The sequence below is a fragment of the Balaenoptera acutorostrata genome, chromosome 5 (assembly GCF_949987535.1).
Source record: "Balaenoptera acutorostrata chromosome 5, mBalAcu1.1, whole genome shotgun sequence".
Taxonomy (NCBI): domain Eukaryota; kingdom Metazoa; phylum Chordata; class Mammalia; order Artiodactyla; family Balaenopteridae; genus Balaenoptera; species Balaenoptera acutorostrata.
The window spans coordinates 14,533,727-14,557,420 of record NC_080068.1 but is presented as its reverse complement, the minus strand read 5'-3'; the positions used below and the strand labels follow the sequence as shown (position 1 = coordinate 14,557,420).

Sequence of the window (23,694 nt, the reverse complement as noted above, 5' to 3'; positions counted from 1 at the left end):
GATCTAGGAAAAGATAACAATAGTTCTCTGGGATACTTTGTGAGGAAAACAACTTTCCCAAATTTATCCAATCATATATATTGAGCACTCTCTATGTGTACAACACAACACAACACAACACAACACGGCAAACAAATTTATTACTTGATTCTTGCTAAAACCTGCAAGGGCTTCTGGATTCTCTTAGGCTGAAGACCAAGTTCCTTAGTGTGGCGTCTAAAACCATAGGTTGATTTCTACCCACCTCTATGATTCTCCTCCCAGCCTTCTTACCTTTGCTTTCAGGGCTCCAGTCCCTTGGAGTTCTTTTCAGTTCATTCAGCCACATTGGCTTTTAGTTCTTGGGGAGCTTTGCTTTCTCTCACTGAAGAGTGCTTGCTGGTCTCTCTGCCTGATATGTTCTTTCCGCCTCACCTCTCTACCCCAAATTTCTACTCATTGTTCTTACTTTAGCACAAGCTTTTTACTTCTTCCTGTAAACCTTCTAAACTAGGTCAGATTTCTTTGTCACACCCTCTCATTGTATCTTGTTCCTTTCCTTCAGGGAATTAATCTCAGTTAGTAATTACGCATTCATTTGGAATGATTATTGGTTTAATGTCTTTTTCTGATCCTGGAGTGTGAACTCCAGGATTTTGCTATGTGAGGTCCATCGCTTTACACAGTGTCTGGAAGATGGATGGCACTCGATCTACTTAAATTGACGGAAAGAATGCCCTCAAAGAGTTTAACTTTACTAATTCCTACAAAGAATGGTTTAGTTGCTGCCAAATTTTGATCTAGTAAATAATAGTATTCTCTATGCAGATTTTCAGCTTACAGAAATTTAGCTTTGTGGGAAAGATGAGAAATTTGGGATTATACTCCCACTAGGGGCTGCTGTGACAGAGATGGCATTACATCTTCCTGGTGTGATTTGTATATATTTTGTTTGAAATAAATTTTATTTATTAAAGAGCTGCTGCTTATTTGGCTTGGTCATTCTAGAACATTGATAGTAACTATCGGTATCTGGTTCAGATACTAACAGGTTAACTGTTAGCTTTGAAAAGTTCTTTATACATTTTGAACTTTATAAACACCATGAAAAGATTCAACAAAGAAGAACTGAACTCAAAGATAAGAACCAATTGCAAATTTACTAGGCAGTCAATTTCAGCGTAACTGTATACACACCACACTGGAAAGGACGCACAGCGATGTTCCTATGTAGTAACTTCCAGTGTCTCTCATGCTAAGGAGCTTGTGATCTCTCTCGGTACCATCAGATTACCTTCTTCATTCTTAACCTCAGGGCCGTAATCCACTGACTACCTTTATTTCCCAAACGTATTCATGCCTTACCAAATAGAGTAAGAGCAATAATTTTTAAAAAAATCAGTCTTTGTTGCCAATAGGAGAGAGTTCTTAGTCTGTTTGAAAGTGTTCAGAGTTCAGTCTTTAATTACAGAAACTTCCCCGTGAGCCCCACCATTGTGTCTACTGGCCGGGGTCCATCTGCTGCTGGAACTTCTAATGTGAGTTTCTGAAAAGCCTGGCATTCCTGCCAGCGATGGGGAGTGGCTAGTCTCTGCATGCAGACACCTCTTTCTGCAAAACGCTGCCTGCGTTTTTCTTTTCTACCCTACGTGTCTGTGTCTCACTAGGCAGTATCTGCATCCTGATGTGGCAGTGAGAGAACTGACTGCCTCTGACAGAGGTACAATTTGCAGACGAAGGTTAAACTGGAATGCTCACTGCGTGTCACTATCAAACATCCCCTTGGCTACCCTTGCCTGATGTTTGGCTATAACTGTTCCTAGCTCACTTACATGTAATCTGTGAGGGAATAGCTTTTCTTTCTCACATAGCCTTGGACAGGCAAGGGCAGACAAACTATTAAAGTAATTCATTTTTATTACCAATGTTAATCACCAAAGAAGGAATTAGAATTCAACCAGGGAAGTTATTTATTGACAAATTTTTATTGATAAAATAATTCATCAAAGATTTATGAAAAAATTAAAAATCTCTGAAAAAGAATATTATGTCAACCCAGATCGTAAAAGGCATGTCTGTGGGTGAGGAAGGGTTTTCTATTTTGGGCTGGCTATGTAAGTGACATCAGTGATACTGAGGAGTTTTTACTTCTGAAAAGGAAACTAGGATGTAATATTGCGATTTATGAGAAAGGCTACTGTAAGACAAACATCAAGTGGCTGCAGGTGATTCCATTTCCTGCCCAGTCGCATTTGTCCTGATACCTATTCCAACGTCTTAATCTCTTTCCCGATTTGGATCGGTCTCTTCTTCTTTCTCAGTTACCATGAGCTGAAGTTCATCCTGTTTCATAAGCTTGGGCTGTCATTTCAGCAACAGCTTTTCTTCCTGGCATAGGCCTGCTCTTCGCTGGGTCCCTTGGCTCAGTGCCTCTGACCTTGGGTGGCTGGTACCCTGAGTCTCCCTGGCTCCCTTCCCGCGGCAAGTGGGGACTGTAAGCTAGAAAACACTGTTTTAATTGTTTTTGATTTTTTTAAAGTCTTAAAATGAAACTTTAACGTTATAGCCTTAAGAAAAGATTTGTGAATTTCTCAGTTCACTGATTTGGTACATTAGATTCAGCTATTCTGACATATAGCTAGGAGGAGACTGTGAATTATTTTCCATCCCATTTAAAACTATTTTGGAAACTGACACAATCAATATTTTTCCTAAAATCCTCTTTCCTTGTCCTGGGAGCCTGAGGGAGTGGGTTACAGTTGAAATTTTCTATTTCAGGCTTAAGATCATACTTCAGAGCTTCTGGGATGCCAATCCTATCTGATCTTTTGGTATATGATCATCATTCTCTTCACTCAAGAGATCTTTTGTAGAAACTTTATGTTATTCCTGGAGTTACATGCTAATATGTTCTTAGTTTTGGAGAAGCTGGTATAGAAGCTATGTAGAAAGACAAAATCATTTTTTTCCCTTAGAGGATTGTTGAGTATCAATGGCTCCATAGGTACTCCATTTAAACTTCTTCTCAGGACCAAAATAGAGTCAGTATTTCAGCCTGGGATAGACTGTTCCAGTGAGACTGGACTCAAATTAGATCAGCCAATCCAAAATCCATTTTGAATCACCAGAACTGGAAGGCTAGACTAAGGCTTGGCCATGTGTGTAGGATAGAAAACATACCTCCTTCTGTGTGTGTGTGTGTGTGTGTGTGTGTGAGATATGGGACTTGTTAGCCAGGAACACAGCTTATCACAGGTCTGTTACACAGACAAGGAGTAGACAAGTCAAAATCAGAGAGATAAGAGCCAGGTTGGCCTGAGGGATAAAGTGTGCTTGAAGAAGGAATGTGTTACCAAATCTTTGCTATAAATGAATGTCTAGAATTTTTTCTTGCCAGCCCAACTATAATAAATCAGGCAGTCAGGGGTGGCTTGTGTTTTGCTCATCTGGGTCAGTGTCTCCTTATAACCAAGTCTTCTCACTCTATCTTAGGAGGCATGCACTCCACTGGAGTGGCTGGTGATTCCTTTGGTAGCCAAAGCCCAGGTGACTCCCTGAATCATTGCTGTCTGGCTAGTTCTCTGGGGCCAAGAGGGGGTTCTCTACAATCGCCCTGGGGAAAGCCTTCCATTAAGAGGGCTGACTGGTGTCCAGGTCTAGTGGTGTGTTAATGGTGGAATGTCTATATGGCAATAGGGTCCTGGCTTTGGTCCTCTGGATTATACCCTTGTCATCTTGTGAGGCATCAGAATTCTTATATTGAAGCCAGATATCTAGGAGGGCACGTACGTCATCTTCTTTGTACCATTCACTTGCATGAAGGTGGCAAGAATACCTCCTTCTGGTAAATTATAATACTGTATTTGGAAGGGAGGAGGAAGAACCCATGGAAAATGGGGTGATTAGAAATAACAAAGTTACAAAGTGCTTTCACATACATTTTCACTTGAGTCTCACAACAACCCTGTGAGGTAGGTATAGTATATAACGCTTTCAATTTTATTTTGCAAAGAAAGACACCAAAGACTAGAGAGCTTAAGTGATTTGCCCACAGTCATGATAAGTGCCAGGACCCAAACTCGAAGCCACGTCGTCCAAATTCACAGCTTGATTCCACCTGCGAGCAGCTACAACCTGAGGGCTACCAGTTTGATGACATAATGGGGAAGGCGCTTAGTAAGTGGGCACCTAACTTGTTTAAAAGTCAGGTGGTTTAGAAATAATACATTAGTAAACAGAATCCATACAATCACCACTTGCAGGGGTTCCCCCGGGGACTGCTGCTTATGGGCTTGAATCTTGCGGGTTGCTTTGGCATATTAGGAGATCATCTGAGTAACCTGGACAACTAGGAGCTTCCTGGGTGGTCAAAGATCAGAGATGAGGGGATTCTCGTGGCCATCATCCCACTGCTGTAGCACTCATCATCCTGTTTAATTGTTTGACTTCCCCATTAGAATGTAAACTTCTTAGGGGCAAGCACTGTAACATATTCATCAGTGTATAATCAGAATTTAATACAGTTCTGGGCACATAATAGATCCTCAATAAAAATTATTTGAATTCACCGAGGATTGAGATGTGTCATGGGATGCTTCTGTACTTTACTTGTAAGAGATTGATTTGCCTGGAAGAGGTATAATAGATGAATGTGGAACTGGGAATAGGGAAAACTCAGTTACTTTGACGGTGGGTAGTACACACAGGCACTGCTATTCCAGGGTGTAATTTCATGATCCAAGTGATCTCCAAGTGATGACAAATTTACTAGATGTGGATTCAAACTGGTAGCTCTACATTAGTCAGGGGTCCATGCAGAATGTAGGTTTTTGATGGCCACTGGGGGTAAAGGCAATGTCTCTTGTCATGGAGAAAGGTGGTTCATTTTGGTAAATACGAAGGTAACATTGTTTTAGTAATATGGAGAGAGCTCTGCGATAACATTCTCCGAAGATCATTCATCACAGTCACCAGTGGTTCAATAAAAGTTGGGAGAGGCCTCAGTCTTCTTCTGGTTCAGTTCTGCCAAGGCACATTCTCCTCGGTCCTCCACGTCTGTCTTCTTGACACTTGGCCATCAGAAGTCCCAAGACCCACAGTTGAGACTGTGTTGAACCTTGAAGAAGCTGGAGGACAAATCTTCTGTGGTCCAGACCTGGACGTCAGTGTGAGCGCGGCTGACCACGACACACAGGCAAGAAGCCCGCCGCATAGACGCATCTCTCCAAGAGGAACGGGCCGGCTGCTCTAGACCCACGACCTGTGGCTGAAAGCAGTAGTCACGTTGTTGCTCTTCTATGAGTGGATTACAGAAAAAATTTGTGGGTGTCACAACCTGGTGAGTTCAACTTCCTTGACTAAGAATTTTTAACTTAGGGTATAATACATCCGCTCACCAGTTTTGGGCACTCAGGATCAAGTGGGTCCTGAAATCAATAGTTGGGAAAGAGATCAGCAGCCCTGGTGCTGCTAGAGGTTATGGGTCGTCCAGAGGTCCTCCCAGTTGTGAGGATTGCTGCAGGCCATGACTGGATGCCTGGCTTCTCCAGGTACTGGCGCCAAGTTTCAAACATGGCCTTAATGGCCAAGCATTCCTTCTTTCAGATGTTGTAGTTTCATTCTGCAGGGATGAAGTCTGCGGGAAAATAAAGCGTAAGGTCACATCAAGGTTGATTTCAGATAAGATCTGGCTTTCCATTGTCCTACTACTACTTATAAGGCATTGGCTCCACTTTAAAGGTCCATTGTAAACAAAGCAGAGCATGACAGCCATTGCAAACCTCGTAGGACTTCATAGGCTTTCTGGACCCCAGGCAGCCAAAAGAAAGCATAGCATATTGCCTGCTCGTTCAGTAGACTCTGTTTCAGGGAGGGCCTTGAAGTTCACCCAGATCTGGATTAGGATACACTGGTAGCTTACACTAGACAAGGCCTTGGATATCTTCACCTGAAAATAAAGTCAGCATCGCCCTCAAATGGAGAGTCAGTAGAGCTTTCTACCAAACTTGGTCTTGATATACTTTTACATGCAATACCCTGGAGCCTGTCTCCTTAGATCTTGAATCTCTGATCTTGACTTTTAATTATAGTTTCATACCATGCATAAGCTTTAAAACACTATTAATAAATAATAAATATATAAATCCTAGTAAAGTTGTAACCTCCAATCAAATTCGATGTTAAATGCATTTTTAACCCACCCATTTAAATATATGCTCTTAAACAAGGAAAGTCCCTCTTTCTTGAAACCCAAGGGGTAGACCTCATAATTTAGCCATTAAATAACAGAAGCATAAGACTTTAGATCAACAGCAAGAGTCTTGAACCTAGGCACAAATTGGGAAGCTTAGCTTTGGCCAGCTTCAGAGGGATCAGCGTGATCCTTCCTCTATGTTCTTGTTAGAATTTGAGCCCAGATTTTTTTGTCAAAATCTTTGCTAATGCTATAGAACTTAGAGAAGAGTAAGTGTTTCTAAAAATTATTAGTGGGTTGTTAGCACTTACCAGTTAATGGAATTAAATAACCAGTTACTTCAGCAGTGCAAATGGTCTGACTGAGCTAAAAATAGAAATCAGCTCCAAAGACTTTAGAAGACATTTCCCAAAGTGAGCTTTGTGAACACTAATTCCAAGAAATGGGTTTTGTCATTAAGAAGATTTGGGGAACACTGCGTATTATCTACCTCTTTTGAAGACTTAAATTATACAAATTTTAAAGACTCTAGGAAGTCTTGTAGTAGATAATCTTATTCAACTATGTTTAACTCAGTACGTCCCCAACATTTCTACGTGGAGTTAAGTTGTTAAGTAATATTTAGGAATTTAGTAATATTAGCATTTTGTAGAACTGGTGCTACATAGAACAAAGTTTAGTGAATACTGGACTAGCAAGTAATGTACAAAAATACTTATTTTTAAAATATACATTTTCCCCATCAAAAATAAATCAATTAGCCAATTACTAATTATTTGTTACTATACTTGTCTTAGAATTAAGCTGGGTTCTTTGGAAAATAGGAAATGCACTTGTTTAAAGCATGAATTCTGCCTTTAGTAGGCTCAGAATCTGGTTAGGGAGATGAGTCTATCATACACAAAACAATATCAAACACCAGAAAAGTCCGTATAATCAAGCAATAAGTTAAATAATGTGGACTAATATATATAGTAGTTCTAGAGAGGCACATCAGATACTGGAATAATGAAGGAAGAAATCTTAGAGAAGATGAGACTGGTTTTGTGGGGAGAGCTAGAATTTTGACAGGTTGAGGGCAATTTTACTTAAGGCCAAAAATACACAAACTTTGAGGGCCCTATGACTCCTAGAAGCATGACGTAGTGTGGCAAACAATACTTTGTTACACTGTAAGCATTGAATTCTAACATATCTTGAGGCCTTCCCACTCAAGGACAGAATGCTATATAGCAGTATAATTTTAAAAAAATTTTCTCCTATACCTCTTTAGAGTTCTTACCTGGTATATTATTATGAGTTGCTTAACTGTCTATTTTCTGTGATAATCTAACTGATGACAGGGTGAATATTTTATTTATTTGCATATCTTTGGAAACCAGCACCCTTGTATCCCTAGTATCTGGTCCATGGTAGGCCCTCAATAAATGTTTTTTGACTATGTGAGGGAATCAATGAAAATATTATATGGCAGAAAATTGTCTATACAAAACCAGATGTTGCATCAGGGAATGATGAATAGAATTAGAATGTGTAGACTCTTGAAAACCAGGCAGAGGAGTAGGAAAGAGGGAATCAATAAAGATTTTTAACAGCGGTGGACAGAAAGCATTATTTATGAGAAATCAAACTGTCAGTGATATCCAGGGTGGACTAAAGTAAAAATGGATCAGAGAATCAATTGAAATTATTGCTAAAGCAATCTAGTTACAAGGTTTAGAACCAAGGCTCTAAGAATGTAAGGGAAAAAGGCACAAATGCCAAGTGGGTGGGTCTCTGAAGCTGGCTGATAGGAAAGATCAAGAAGCATGAGTGAAAGACGATTCTTTAAGTATTTTAATAACTAAAATTTATTGATTAATTATTATAGGTTATACCAGACACTTGGGTTTAGTGTCTAATTCAGTCTCATTTGTTCTCTACAACAGTTCTATGAGATAAGAATTATAATCATCTCCATTTTACTGATAAGAAAGTAGACTAGACAGGTTCAGAAATTCATTCAAAGTTACACTGTTAGTAAGCAGCAGAGTCAGGACAGGAATGAGGTCCATCCCACCTCAGAGTTTGTGTTCTTAGCCTTAGTCTCCTCTGGAGATGAGTTAGATGTTTGTTCCTTTGACAGATAAAAACATTAGAAGGAAAGAGATGGGTTTTAGATATCTGAATTTTGAGAGGATCATGAAATATATCATTGGAAAAGACTAACATTATATTTCCAACAGCTTGGACCTTGGTTTAATAAACAATCAGCTTTTCAAATGGCCTATTAATGTACTGTTTGAACTGTAGCCCCATCCGTCATGTGGAGGAGGACTTCCCCCTGTGAAGACAGGACATCTTAGGAAGCCAGGAAATGCCTGGTGAGGGCACACCTGAAACTCTGGCCTGGATTTGTGACCCAAAGACAAGCCGCTGCCTCCTAAGAACGCCGTAACATCCAGGGGCGTCATGATGGACAAGCCTGAGCTTCCGGCTTGTAATGCCTGCGGTCAGAGTGAATTATTTGACCTGCAGGATTCTGAGGGCCACACAGAGGCTGTGAGGTGCTTTTCTCCCTTTTCACTTTGACCAACTCACTGAGGCTCTAGTAACTGTTCGCCTAGAAAACATCACGCACAACACCTGGGGACTGGATTTGATGTGGTGGGTGTAGAGTTCTATGTTGTTTTTGTTTTTAATCTTTAGGAAAGTCTTCTGTCTTCTTGTTCCATTGTTGTATTTACACTTTGCAGTGGTTTAAACGCTAATCACAAACAAGGTATGCATAAACAAACTCCAACCGCATAAAATCAAACGGTAAATTTGAATGGTATTTTTGAGAAGGGGCTGACTTTAAAGACAGAAAAAAAATTGGACCAGGACTATTAACATTCAGAATTGTAGCTCCTATTTGATTTTTTTTTTTTTTATCACTTCTGTGTTTCTCTCTCTTGCGCGAGCTCTCTCTCAAGACAGTCTTTCTGGATAATTCATTGTAGAAATGAGAGAGGAATCATGTAGTTTTATTTTGATATTACTGGTATATCAGAGTAGTACATGATTGCCCCAAACTCTGAATTGTTTGAAATTTTGAATGATTTTATTTGCTTAAGAAAATGGAAGAAAACTGAAACAGAGAAAGAGTCTATGAATGAGTTGAAAAGATAACTGTAGGTCTGGCGGCATATTCCGCCAAGTGTACACAAGGCACAGGGATTCTACCTTTTCGTTCCAGACTGCTGGCTGACTGAAACTCTTTGTTCAAGCGAGGCCATCGGAGCCATGCTTGGCATCATCTACTAAGAAAACCTGACACACTCACCTACATGTGCTTATGACCTTTGCAAATATCTTTTTAAAAAAAGTTTAGTTTTTCTATTGAATACCAATTAACAAAAGCAACACATGATACTTATTATACTATAATGACAGTGTACAAGTAATCTAGAGCCATTCAAGTAATACAAACCCAGTAAAGCAGAAATTAGAAAGTCTCAGGTAAGCACAAAATAAAATAAATATCATAATATTGGTAGATACACACTACTATTCAATTGATTTATGTTAGGAAGCCAATATCAGCACATTAGATTATGACTTCTTATGTATCGAAAGTCTTGAGCTTACTATTTATAATAGTCATTCTTGATAACAAAAACTTGAACTGAAGTCCTAAAGGTGCCCCTTATGTAATGTTTCTAAATCTTGCTAATAAAAAAAGTCTTTTTGACAGCACTTTCTCTCTCTCTCTTTCTCTTTTTTTTCAAGTTTATCTCTTCCCATTCACTGTTAACTTACTTACCTCCAAACCAGCAAAATTTAAAGGCCATTCCATTGCAGGACTAAGGGCAGTCAGACCTGACATTACACTTTCTATCTATAGAAAATTTGTGCAGACATTCAAGATCACGATTCCAGCGGGACAGTAAAATTTTTTGGAAAGATTTATCAATAGGAAATACTTTTAAAGAACACCAAGAGTCAGAATTTAGGGGCATTAATTTCAAAGATGGAAGTAGTATAGACTCAGAAAGTATTTCTCTTATTCCTTCCCTTTTTTGGACTATTTACATTTTAATTGTTTTTTTATTTATCATACAGAAACTATCTTGTTGAAGAGATTTAACCAAGAGTTTTGACCGTGAGATATTAAACATGTGCAAAATATTCTAAGTAGAAATGGAAAATCTCACACGCTTTATGATAAAAGGACAGAAGGTACAGTGTAAATACTGTAGCAAAGATGTTAAAGCAGTGCACAATTAGAAGATTTCCATATAAACATTATAGATTAGTTAAGTGAAAACCATGCTAAATTTATTTCCTTGGGACTTTGGTAATTTGTGTTTTTAAGTGGTTTTCTTTCTTTAATTTTTTTTACTCGTGTGAGGTAACAGTGATTCCTCATGTAATCTGTTCCTTTTTATGTACAATACACACCACACACACACACACACACACACACACACACACACACACACAGAGTCAAAGTCAATGGCAGTGGGTGGTTTATGTCAGGGCTGGTTTTGACGCCCCTCTCCCGGAATAAGATAAATGTAAGTGATGAAGAGCTCCTGGGGTTGGTTGAACTCATTTTGTATTCAACACTCTGCCTGGCCCCTTTCTCATCTCTTTCTCCCTCTCTTTGTATGTTCAAGCCTACTTGAGTTTCTTTTTTCTTTTGTAGAACTTGGTTCTTTTGATGTGTTTCAGGGCACGCCCTGTGGCAAAGAGAACTTCCCAGGAATCGGAAACATAAGCACACAGGTCTGAAACGGCCACTGTGTAATAGCCAGAAAGATTCCGGCTCAGAAGCTGGGTTTTCTCTCTCCAAAAAAAGCGTCAAAACACATAACAGGAGGGCAAACACGCAATACAACCTACAGATATGATTTTAAAGGGACACAGATGAGAAAATTTAATTGCTAAGTAGGCGTTTGGTGAGATTTTTTAACCTGGATTGAGCCCATGAGAGTAATTTAACCTGAGATATGTCTATAAGCATCTGCATATTTGTTAGTTTAACCAAATTCCCCTTGTAATTATAAATTAGTTTATTTTGTTTCACTGCTGTTATAGCATCCATGTATCTGAGATTTCCCATGGTACATGGTCCTGTTGAAAATGATGTGAGGAAGTGCAGTGCTTTAACTCTCTATTTATTTGTTTATGAACTTGAAAGAAATGCTGTTATAAGTATTGTAAAATCGCTGTTAGAAAGCACCATCTATATTAGTAATAGAAAGTCGCGATAGAAGGAGTTAATTATTTTATATCCCATATCAGTATTTCCATTTTCATAAATTAAAAATATTTAATAAAATAGTGTTACGTTTTATTTAAAATAGCTCTGTTTACTCACATATTATACTTTATGTGGCAAATCTTTCAGGACTATGTCACTGAATTAGAACTTGGAACTGAAAATTAAAAAAAAAAAACAGAAAATAAGGAAAAACAGTGCAGTTTAAGTTTACCCATACACAAACTTATCACTTTAAGATGTTCAAATAATAAATTCAATTTTTACCCAAGTCTCTAAAAGAAGCCTTTTATTTTTAAAACCAAAACAGTTGGAAAAGCAAACTTAACTATAAACTTGGTAATTTATTGCTTTATTGATTTAGAAAACCAATCTATATTAATTAGGTATATTGTTTACTTCTGTATAAATGAATTCATTCTAGGCCTACTGAAAAATAGAATGCTACTAACTGAATAATAGATCTAGGAAAAATCTGACCGGCAAACAGTTGATTATTTTCGATTAAATTAGATTCGGTTTAGTAAATGTATTGGGCACTATTTATGTGTTTGTGCTAATGACATTACCTATTGACTCCTGGGAAAATAGTGGTATCACTGAATTCATCCAGCATTTTCCAACATATTTAATGCTTAGAAAAATCAACCAGCTAATTGCCACAATTTCTTTTAACTTTGGTCTCTATATCCACAGCTTAAAAGAAAGAGAGAAAATGATTTCTAAAATGATTCAGTTATTCAAATATTAGTAAAATACAAATTTTTAACAATAATATGGGACGATAATTTTAACAAATCGGGAAAGTTATAAAGTAACTTTTATAACTACAATGTCTCTTGAATTTCCACATGTATCCGGGTTACCACTTATGAATATTTGTCCAAATATCTATGAATAACAGAAGAAAAAAATTTCTGACAATGGGAAAGACTGGGGATTCATGATACTCATTTAAATGCTACCAGGAAAGTTTAACGGGACTTTTATTTAAACCAAAACCAAATCTTTAATACAATACAAATACACATAGAAGAGTACAAAACAAGGATTTTTATCTTTCTGATGCAGCATATACTAATCCTGCTTCTTTCCTTAATGTTACATAGCACTTCTAGAAACTGGATGCTTCCAAATTATTTGATCCTAAATTTGATAAGATACACAGATGCATATTGGACATTGCAACACTTTCCAGCTTTATGGCAGTGGCTGCATGCAGAGGGGCGTATGAAGTTCTCAACCTGTTTATAAAGGTCAGGGAAAGCCACAGGTTTTGAAGGAACAGCACACAGGGCTTCCCTGTTGACACAGGATCATGGCTGTGACCATCACACCGATTGTCATATCATATATTTTAATGGTGCTAGAAATCTTGTTTTGCCATAGTTACAGTTGTTTTCTGCCTTTCCTTCTTTTCTTCAGAGGTGCTATCTTTGACCTCTAAAATGGCATTGAAGTCTGGCGTGCCAGGTATCTGACTAACGTGTATCTTTTATATTAACCCCAAACCAGGAAATCAAGTGCTTTTATTCTTAAAAGTATGCAAAATTTAAGAGAAATTTAACCTTTTCAGATGGACTGACGAGTTCTAGACTTAGCAATGTTTCCATTTATTTGACTGATGCCTAAAATAAGTTTTCCTTAGTGTCTCGCTGAAAATTTTTCCAGCCATGTTTATAGAAACCACTTGGGAAAACATACACCTATGAATTTTTCAAATATTTTTCTTTTTAAACAAGAGCAAAACATAGCAACTGATTAGAAATTAGTTGACTGAATTCAATCAGATTTTATTTTATTTTATTTTTTTCAGCTATAATGTAATCAAATTTTTAAAAAATATCTTTATTGGAGTACAATTGCTTTACAATGGTGTTTTAGTTTCTGCTTTATAACAAAGTGAATCAGCTTTAAATTAAACTTTTAATTACATAAAGAGTTAAAGGATATGCTGGAGACATCATACCTACTGAAATCATACTGATTGGTTACTTTTATTGATTAAATTTACCAGATAACCATATAATATCTATTTTACTACTAGAATTGTGAAATGATTCCATTTTTAAAAAGTTTAGTTATTAGGTAGCTTCCAAAAAATTTATTTATTTTAAAAATAGTTATTTGGCTCAATTGAAGATTTTCTGCTCTTTTGTTTCTATTTCTTCCCCCTCCCCCCAATATGTCTATGTGGATGTAATCTAAATATTTTTCTAAAAGAACAATGGGCTAAAAAAATATACAAAAGAACAATGGGCTGATGTTCTGTTCAGTTTCCCCTTGTTCATGACCAAGTTTTTAGGGACTTTAGGGATCATCTATTCCAAACCTCTCATTTTACAAAGGTGGCAGTCTTGGGGAGTTTACATGACTTTTATCACTCAGATCTAGCACCGTAGTAGGTGCTCAATGAAGATGTGTTGACTGAAGGAATCCATATAGAGTCACATAAACACAGTACCATAGCATTTAAGACATTGCACTGCAATGACTCATTTAGAATAATAAACTTTCATAAATGTCATCTCACAGCTACAACAACACCATGAGACAGGAATCTTAGTAGATTCTATTGATTGTAGAAACTATTTAGTGGGTGAGATAACTGAGTTTAAGGATCATCAAACGGTTTGCCCAAGATCCGACAGCTAAGCCCTGGAAGAGCTATTTGAACTCCTATTTTCTGATTTCTGAGCCTCGGTGAGTAACCACTGTGCATACAGCCCATAACCTGTTTTTCTCTGTCTCTCTCACTTTTCTCCACTCTCAGATAAAAGGCAGGAACTGGTGTTATTAATCTTTGTAAGCCCAGGATGCTTGGATAATAAAGAGTACTCAATAAATGATTGCCGCAGGAATAAACCCAGGACTCCGGCTAATGGGTCCAGCTCTCTTTTTTCTACACCACAATCCATTCAGAGCACAGGAGGTGGCATTTGAGAAGGTAGAGGAAGACTGAAATCTCTAACGTACAGAAATGCTTCAAACCATTTAAACTAACGAAACTTATGCTACGCTGTCAGTAACGTATGTGAGAGCAATTTTGCTTCTTGAATGTGGCTTAATGAAGACAGAATTTGCTGGTGGTTTCCTACGCACCTGATGCCTAAGTAAGTACTCAGTGTCCTGTGCGCAACGCATGGTCTACAGACTCACGCATGATTTAAACTTGACCCAGGGAGCCCAATCAGTCAGTACTGAGGCTCTCCTCCACCTCCCCACACCTGCCTTCCAACTGAGTTTGCACCGTGGTCCTGGGGCCGTAGGCACAGCCACTAGTCCTGGGTCCACACTGGTTTTCTAACAAGATGCTCACATCCCAGGCTGAGGTCAGGGGCCCTGTCATGTCCAAAGGCTTTGCTGTTTCTGTTCTTGCCTTAGAAGCAGGATTATTTGGAAAGACTGGGGTCCCGCACTGCAGAACCTCTTTCACTGACGTCTCCCTCTCTCCAACCCATCCCATTCTCCCCCTTTTTTTTTGTTTTCTGGGGAAAATTTTGTCCCCTTTCCTTCTTATTTCAGACTAACTCCCTGGTGTCTCTGTCTCTCCAGATCTCCTAACATTATCTTTCTGATAACCTTAAGTTTGTACCAAAGGTAGAAAAAGCACCTGCTTTCCACTTTGAAAAGAAATACGAAGGGCCTGGTTTTGAGCTTGGAGTCGGGAAGAAGGGAAAACTGCAGAAAGTAGAACGTAAATTCATATTTCAAAAATATCCTACCACAATGCTTTTTGAAATAATGCATAAGTGGTTTTGACATATCACCACCCTGGTAAATTATAATTGTTAGTTTGTAGGGGGATTTCTTTGCATCTTTCCAAGGGCAAATCCCCTTGGCATCTCCCCACGAATAGCTATTGAGACATTTCTCTGCAGGGCTTCTCGGAGGGGCAGCTCATAGCTCAACTACATCACAGGTTTTCTGTCCTGCAGGAACTACATTAATGCTCCTAGAAAAATCAGTTTTATTTAAAACTATGCGTTAGGAGTGGGAATTTCTTTGTTATAAAAATCTCCAAAAAATTAGTATGTACTTTGACATATAAGTGGAATTATAACGATGTAATAACCATTCATTGAATTTGAATAGCAACACAATACCCTTTTGAAATGCACTCCCATGAAGGTTCACTCGTTGTCCTACAAGTCTCAGATCAAATATTACTGCCCCAGGGAGGCCTTTTCTGACCACTCTATATCTAAATAGGTTCCTCCCTTCTCTACCCTTTACTTTATGTCCTTCACAACACTTTTGCTATCTGAATTAGCAAATAATCCTGCTTCTAAGGCAAGAACAGAAACAGCAAAGCCTTTGGACGTGACAGGGCCCCTGACCTCAGCCTGGGATGCGGCAGGCAGAATTCTAAGATGGCCCTCAAAATTCCCACACGCTGGGGTGTGAGTTCTGTGTAATCCTCTCCCTTTGAGTGTAGGCGGGACCTTTGACTATGATGGACTATAGTTGCTGTGATTGCTCGTCAGTTAACTTAGAGCCATTCAGAAGTCAGATGACCGGGTTAGGCCTGACCTAACCAGCTGAGCCCATACAAGGGACTGTAGTGACTTGAAGCCTGCGAGGCCCTATGGGAATGGCCAAGTGCAAAGGAGCTGTGGTAGCAAGAAAACGGGAGCCTCAGTCCCACAGCTGCAAGGAACTGAGTTCTTCCAACAGGTGAACTCGGGAGAGAACCCCTGACTCCCAAAAGGAGTGCGGCTTAATCAGCAGCTTTATTGCAGCCTTGGGAGGCGCGGAGCAAACCCGAACACGCTCCTACGACGCTTTCCCTGTCAGCTGGTATCGTTACCGCCTCAAACTAAGCTTATAAAAGCGAAATGATCGACACAGGGTTTTCACACGAACTCTTGCTATTAATATATTTGCTTTTAAGGCTCGCAACCGATGGCATCATACACGCTTTCCTATGTAAATCATATTATTGTCATATCTCAAGGTTAATAATATTTACAGAGGTCGAGAAGAAGCCTATACTTACCACCTGGTTACAAGAAAGATAATAAAATAAAAATATTATACTAAAGAAATACAGTACTTTTAATTAAAAAAATTATATCGAGCACTAAAGGTAAATTTGGAATGGTATATTATTACAGACTTATTGATACTTATTTAAATAAGGACCAAGTTTAAGTTTAAATTGCAGGAGCAAATCCTTGAGCAAAATGCGTACAGCTAGCTTTCAGTTTCTCTCTTCTCTCTCTTGTCATTTTTCACATAATGGAAACCTGTTATTAAAGTGGAAATTAAGTTAATTGTATGTAGTTTCCTTTTGATAAGTATTATATGTATCATACTTGCACATAATCTTCATGCTGCTGCGGTAAATCTTTTAGCCTTATTATGGTTTCCCTAAAGCATTTTTCTTAAAAATTTCCTCTCGGTTTTGAACTTTTTCCTCTGTTACAGACATGCTACCATATACTAAGATACTAATGTATTATGAAAAGAAAAAAATTATTTTCTTGATACTGTTCAAAATGTCTAGGATTAAATGCATCATAACTATTTATGATTCTGCTCATTATAATCTTAACTATTTCTCTCTGTACCAAAACCACCTTATGTGAAAAATATGTTACTGCTATTTTAAACTCAATGTAGAGCTTAGTTATGAATTCTGATCTACTGAGTCATTAGAATTTTCTTCTAAAGTAAATAAGATTCTAACAATAATGAAGTATTTCATGGGAGTACTTAAAGATGATGAATCGGGGAATGTGGAAATCATGAGTTCTTCTCATCTACCTCTCACAGTCTTTTCCTACTGAGGCTTTCTCCCGAGTCTTCCATTCTCAAAGAATATCCTCGGAGAACAACAGATGCCAGGAATTGTAAGGAAAGGAGGGGAATGGGGAGAAAAAAAATAAAAGCAGAAACCGGCCAGGCACAATTTAAATCCTGAGGGCATGCGCCATGTTACTTAATTTGAGCTGCATGATGCAAAACAAATCAAAAATTATCCACAAGTTGGCAAAGCCTGCCGAAAGTACAATGCGAGGAAGAAACGGAGTTAGCAGGCAGCAGATTTAAGACATGCTTGTTGAGGTGCTTTGGAGAAAGCGAGCTGCGTGACCCCCATCTCAAGCATAAATAAACTCCAAACAGACTCATTTGCCACGTAGGATGAAATGTGGAGGTGCTGTGACGCCGGGGCCTCTGTCTCCCCAGGGCTCCTTCCCTCAAGTCAGTCTGGTGGGTTTCTGCGTCCCAAAGTTGTCCCTATGCAAACAACAGGTTGAATATTGTAGGTGTGGGTTATTAAAGTGTCCCCGGGACAATGGCGGTCTGTGTCCCATTTGTAACGCTTGGATTAATCTTTGGAAAGTGCACACAAAATGTGACATGATGTTGGCTTCCAACATTATTCAGTCTGCATAGCAGCAAATCCTGCCCTGTCTCCCTGGAAATAAAACTGTGCAGACGTTATCACTGCCATGTAAAAAGGAACCTATCGTTTATGCTCGGGGTTAGGGACAACCTGATAGAATTTCTGCTAGTTTGATTGTATAGTTTGGAGAAGCATTTATGAGGGAAACAAATTGTATTCTGTCATCTTCTTCACCGCCTCCCTAAAGAAAATCTGCAACCAGGTAAATCATATTGTTATTTATTTTTCTGCAGATGGGAAAGATCAGAAAGCCTCTATCTTTTAAAGAGAATTCCACATTAGTGTAGGATGAGAAACCAGAACTGGTCCCTGACAAAAGGCAGGATTCCTGGCATTTCCCCTCTTCTCACCTCATTTTTCTCCTATTGATTTTAGAGGCTCTGGAGGAGAGTGCCAAGAGGAGAAAACTGGGTGAGGAAAGCACGCTGAGGAGACATAGCGTTCATCATGTTTCCTTTCCTTTTTCCTGCATCCTTGGGGCTTCTGAAGCTTTGAGGCTCAGCCCCGCCTCATTGTTCACCAGAAAATTCTTTTTGAATTATGTGTTCTGTTCACAAAAGTACTCAGTAGCATTGTGGAATTTGGAAAGATGGTCTCTCAAATCATTTTTTTAAAGTGCATCTCAGTATTACAATTTCATAACACAGTTAGAACTAAGATAATGGAAATTCAAAAGGCATGTTAAATTATAGACAACCATCAATAGTGGTTGAAATTCCCACAGAACAAAGTTGGAAAATATTCTCTCTCATTTATGACCAACTCTGCAAACAGGAGAAATCGGAAATTGCCTAACAAAATGGAATTAAGGCAAAAAAAAAAAAAAAAAGTCAGGGTGTTGTTCTAGAACAGTGGCTTTTAAAATGTGTTATAGATGAATGTCTTTATTTTTATTATTAGAATCCAATCACTCCAACTGTAATTTTTTTTTTTTTTTTTTTTTTTGGTCTCATAGGGAAATAGGGTTTCGCCAAAGCAGGTTAGAAATGGTTTCCCTCAAATTTTATGGTGTAGACACTTTCTTGTACTACTTTTGTTTGTGGATCCATCAAAACACCAAAATAAGTTGAATGCTTAGACTTTGGTCTAGAACAGTCAACCATTTTCCTCATTTATTGCCTTTTAATAAGTGAATTTCATAAATTTTAAGGTACCAAATAGGTTGAAAATACTGCTTTGATTTTGTTTGGGATATTGGGAATCAGCATAAGGTTTTATTTGGAAAATAATATAATTTCCATAGGAAAAAATAGGTTAAAACAGTAATTGTAGAAGACTATAGCTAAATTACATATAGCTTGCTTCACAGTTTATCTAGAAGAGGTGGGAAAATCTGTGAAACCCGAAGCTCAGTGCTTTGAAATGCCTCCTTGGAGCAGTAGATGTGGTAGTGGGTGGAGGGTGGCCCTTCCGGCTGGGCACTCATAGGGAGCTCTTGTGAACCCTCCCCTCCCCTCGCTCATTCACCAAGATAACATGGGTCACAAACGGCCTTGTTGTATAGACTCTAAAATTGCATATTGCCTTTTTCTAATGTGTTTTCCTTCTAGGGCTTCAGTTTTCACCTGCAATAGGTCTACTTGGACCTGGTACCAAGAGTTGCATTGATTTCTGCTGTTTATTCGGCACTTCATTCGGCATCAAAGGTGGGGTGAAAGGAGTAGTGTAGGGTTGCCCAGCATGATTTTTGTCCTGGGCAGGCCAAAGGTAAAAGGAGAAGAACATTGAGAGTAGCGTAAATGGGGAAGAAAATGACCCAGTTCACAAGTCTGCATCAGCCAACTTAGTTTTCGCTTTTCATCTTTGGGATGTAAGTCGGATGAGACCTAGACTTCCGAGGAGAAGATGGTTTCATGAGATCAGCAAGGTCAGCTGTTGAGGGCACTTAGAGGCGGGGATGTGTGCATCACATAACATCACTCTCAGGAGGAACAAACATTCCCACCAAGCGCTGAGAGGTTAGAAGGAGGATTGAATTAAAATTGTTTTTTTTTAAAATATTTTTTTATTTTTATTTTTTAAAACAAAAGTCTTTCTTTTTCTGAAGATTTTGGCAGTAGATTGGGATTAGGACGTGTTGTACCAAATTACTGGTATCTGAAAATAATGTGGACAAAATATACTCTTTCTTTTTATCTTTATTTTCATGCACTAAGAGAAAAACGACATACCCTATGACCACCTAGTCAATTTTTTAGAAAGTACACTCTAAGTCACTATATTTATACATTTTAGAAACATCCTTGTAAAGAGAGTGAAAAATAAAATAACCAAAGGACTGAAATGTTGGGCTTATCTACCGCTAAAGAGAAGAATAAAGTACGTTTAAAATAATTTCTTTTTCAAAAGAGGGCTTGAGTCTTTTCACAAAACGCTGTTACTTGTGGAAGAACGAGTCAATGTTAAAATCTCGACAAATGGTACCACAGCGCCACCATCTGGCCTTGTAGAAGACAGCAAGGAGTCGCAACATGATAGAGGAGCGCAAGTTAGTGTTTTCTCTTCCCTAAAGAGCGACTGGAGAAAGAAAAAGAAGGAACTCTCTCAGTGTAGCCCTGCATTTGTCACTACTTCAGCTAACATCAAAGGTGTGTGGTGTCAGAAACTGCCCCCATCTCTTTTTATGTTTCTATTTTAATTTGAAGAATGAACGTATTTTTTAATGGCTCAAACCATAAAAAATGAAAATCTCCCTAATGTTAACAGTCTTTCTTTTCTTTTCCTTTATTGACAGAAAATAGAAAGAACTCGCCCCTTTTTTTTAAAGCATTAAAAGCCTGTAATTCAATGTTAGTTTGGTAGAGCTTCTATAAACAGGCTTACCTCCCTGATTTTCAACTTGTCTTTGGATATGGTTTTTTATAATGTTGCTGAAGCTTCTTTAAGCTCTTAAAGCTCAGAGATGTTTAAGATAAAACATATTTTAATATATAATCAGAAGAACAATTTGAACCTGAAGGCATGGTGAGATAATTTAATGCATATTTAAAAGCTTGCTTTCTTTGGAATAAAATTTTTACTTCTAAAATTTGAATGGTTTTAAAAATATATGCATTTTTAAAACTTTCTATTGCAGTTTCACAACATTGCACACAATTTCTAAGCAGCAGAGTGGTGTATGTATTTTCATTTTGACATCTCTTGGCTTCCACAGAATTGTCTTGAAAGATTGTCTTAGCTAAGAATTGTCTTAGCTTTCACCATATTTTTCACTCTATTAGCAGGTACTTTTATTAATTAAAAGATATTATTATATTAAACAGAAATACGTGCAGAATAATAACATTGTAAGACAATTTTGAGCCTACTGTGAACGAGGAAAGGGTTTCTAGTGCTTTCCATTTAATATCAGACATTAAATTCTTTCAGGATACTATGAAGAATGTCCTATTATTATCTTCATTTTATAGATGAGAAAATGAAACACAGAGACACTGAGTAACTTGCCTTGGGTAACACAGCTGACAAACGATGGATTTGAACCCTAGCCTTTAGACTCATTGTCTTTGATGATGACACTAACCTATTTTCTCAGGATACCAGTATTCTCAAAATATTTAAAATGTTATATTCTTTTGTACTATTGTATTTTCTCTTTGTACAAGAACCTATTTATGTACAAGTAATGCCTTTAAAACATTTTATTAAAAATATTTCAATAAGGTTAATGGTTAAACAACATTTTTTGAAGTCTAACCTAAAAAACAACAACTATGTATATCTTTTTTCCCCCATGGAATCATATACCATGTGTTCAAAAGTGACTTGTAAATGAACTTCAGAAAATGAACATTTTGTAAACTGAAGACTGTTTTTATTTTACCTAATTTTCTTAGATTCTAAATAGTCACTTTAGATACTTATACTGAATTATCCATGCTCATTTTATTGTAGTGTATTCTAAAAAGTAATCAAGGGAAATCGCTGTTTATATTTTGATTATTTATAAGGAAACTGTTCAGTTTTTTAATATTTGTTCAAACGTTTGGAATTTTCTAAAATTCTCTAGAGGTTCAGATTCTCATATTTTACCAATTTTGGAAAGTCTGTGCATATTTAAGTTTTATATAACAATTAGCCTCCAAAACTGCTCTTAAACTGGTCTTATTTGAGTTTTTAAAAAATATAGTACAGTATGTCCCATATTATTCTAATGGGGATAGAAAAATATGGGGCTATATAGAATGTTTTACTGTAATTCCAGTCAATGTTTTATGAAGAAAATTGGAAAAATGTGACATCAAAAATATCATAAGAATGTACTTTTTTGTGCTGTATGTGGATTGGAGAATTGATTTTTACCACGATCATGTTGGGGTCACTGGGTAAGTTCCCTTTTGGTATATGAGATAGGAGGAAGCATTAGCTCAACATCAGACTAACAATTTTATGAAGTGAAATCATCACTGGAACCTTTAGCAATTTCTTTATTAAAAGCCCCTAATTGTTAGTTGGTGTGGAGCTTGGATATTGTCTTCAGTATTTCTAAGTATTTTTACATGTAAATATGGCATTACTATTTTTACTAATTTCCTATTAAATTTCATAATAGCTAATTTAGATGAAATTCAAAAACAAACATTTAGACTAGCAATTAAAAATCATGTAATGGTTATTTACTGAAAATTTGAATTATAGACATTTTAAGTCATCTAGCATTTGCACTTTGTTGACTCAGATTTTTGCCCAGTATTACTATTATCCAGGTGTTTTAGCTATTACTTGGGAGGTAGGACGGATAGGAGGAGGAGAAAGATTGTGAAGGGAGAAAAGGTGATTTCTCTGTTCCCCAAGGACACAGATACAGAATAATACAAAGACGATTTGTTCTTCCACTGTGTGGTCAAGGAACAGTTCAATTCAGGGCACCTTGAAGGCTCAGCCTGTTTCTCTCCAGAACCACCACAAGAGGGCGGAGATGCTGATTGTCTTTCAGCAGAAGTGTGAGAAAACAGGTTCTGGATTTCTTTTGTGTATATGGTACACCTTATATTAGCACACTGATACTGATTTAAGTAATGCACTAAAGATTTTCCTTTTGGGCATACTTTTTTTTGACAGAATTAAGTTGCAGTATTGTTACTCTATCCAACAGGAAGCCACTAGATTAATTACCCTCAAATGTCCCTTAGATCATATAATTTGGCTACACAAAAATTTCATTGCCCATTGATTGACTTTCCATCTTCTTATCCTGAGGCTCTTATCTTTATATCCTGAGACTTCAATTCTGAATGTTTTGGCTAAACCCAGGTTCTACATTTTCAGTGTTTTGCTGAATATAGCCACCTGGATATTTCACCTTCATTTCGAATATGATATTTTAAAAACCAAGTATCTCCTTTCACTCCATGTATAAAATATTCTCCCTCAGTCTACTGTTCTTCCAAATAGCCAGCTCTGAATCTGTCACGATGTTTGAGTCTTTCTTCCCTTTCTGAAGCTAAGCCAGCATTGGTAAATATGTGTGGGTATTTCCCACTTCAGCTTAAATCTCACCATGAAGGGCCTTGCTAATCTCCTGACATTCAGTCATTCAACAATGACCCTCCTTATGCTAGACACTGTTTCAGGCACTGAGGAAAGAGCCTGCCCTCAATTTGCTTACATTCAAGCAGAAGGAGAAAGACAATACCAGGTCAGTAAATTACTTAGTGCGTTAGTACACAGCACATAGTAAACCGTACGTGCTATGAAAATGAATTGAGCCATGTAAGAGGAGATGGGAAGTGTTGGAAGAAGCGGTCATAACTTTAAGTAGGATGGTTTGGGTAGGTCTCACTGACCAAGATTTTAACCTCATAATTCTTTTTAATGTTGTGCTTTAGACAGAACCTTGTTTATCATCCTTGATCTAAGTCATCA

At 37.7% G+C, this 23,694-nt stretch overlaps 1 protein-coding gene across 1 annotated transcript in view; it reads right to left on the bottom strand.

Annotated features, from left to right (window-relative positions):
* Nucleotides 1-4,414: 4,414 nt before the first annotated feature.
* The window catches only part of GRID2 (glutamate ionotropic receptor delta type subunit 2), a 1,428,522-nt gene continuing 1,409,242 nt past the window's right edge, over nt 4,415-23,694 (bottom strand). Inside the window, exons 16-17 of the mRNA XM_057547452.1 lie at nt 11,517-11,574; nt 4,415-5,614 (exon numbers count right to left, since the gene is read on the bottom strand). Coding sequence (XP_057403435.1) covers nt 11,554-11,574 — 21 coding nt within the window. The 3' untranslated portion in view covers nt 4,415-5,614; nt 11,517-11,553. The remainder of the gene's footprint in view (nt 5,615-11,516; nt 11,575-23,694) is intronic.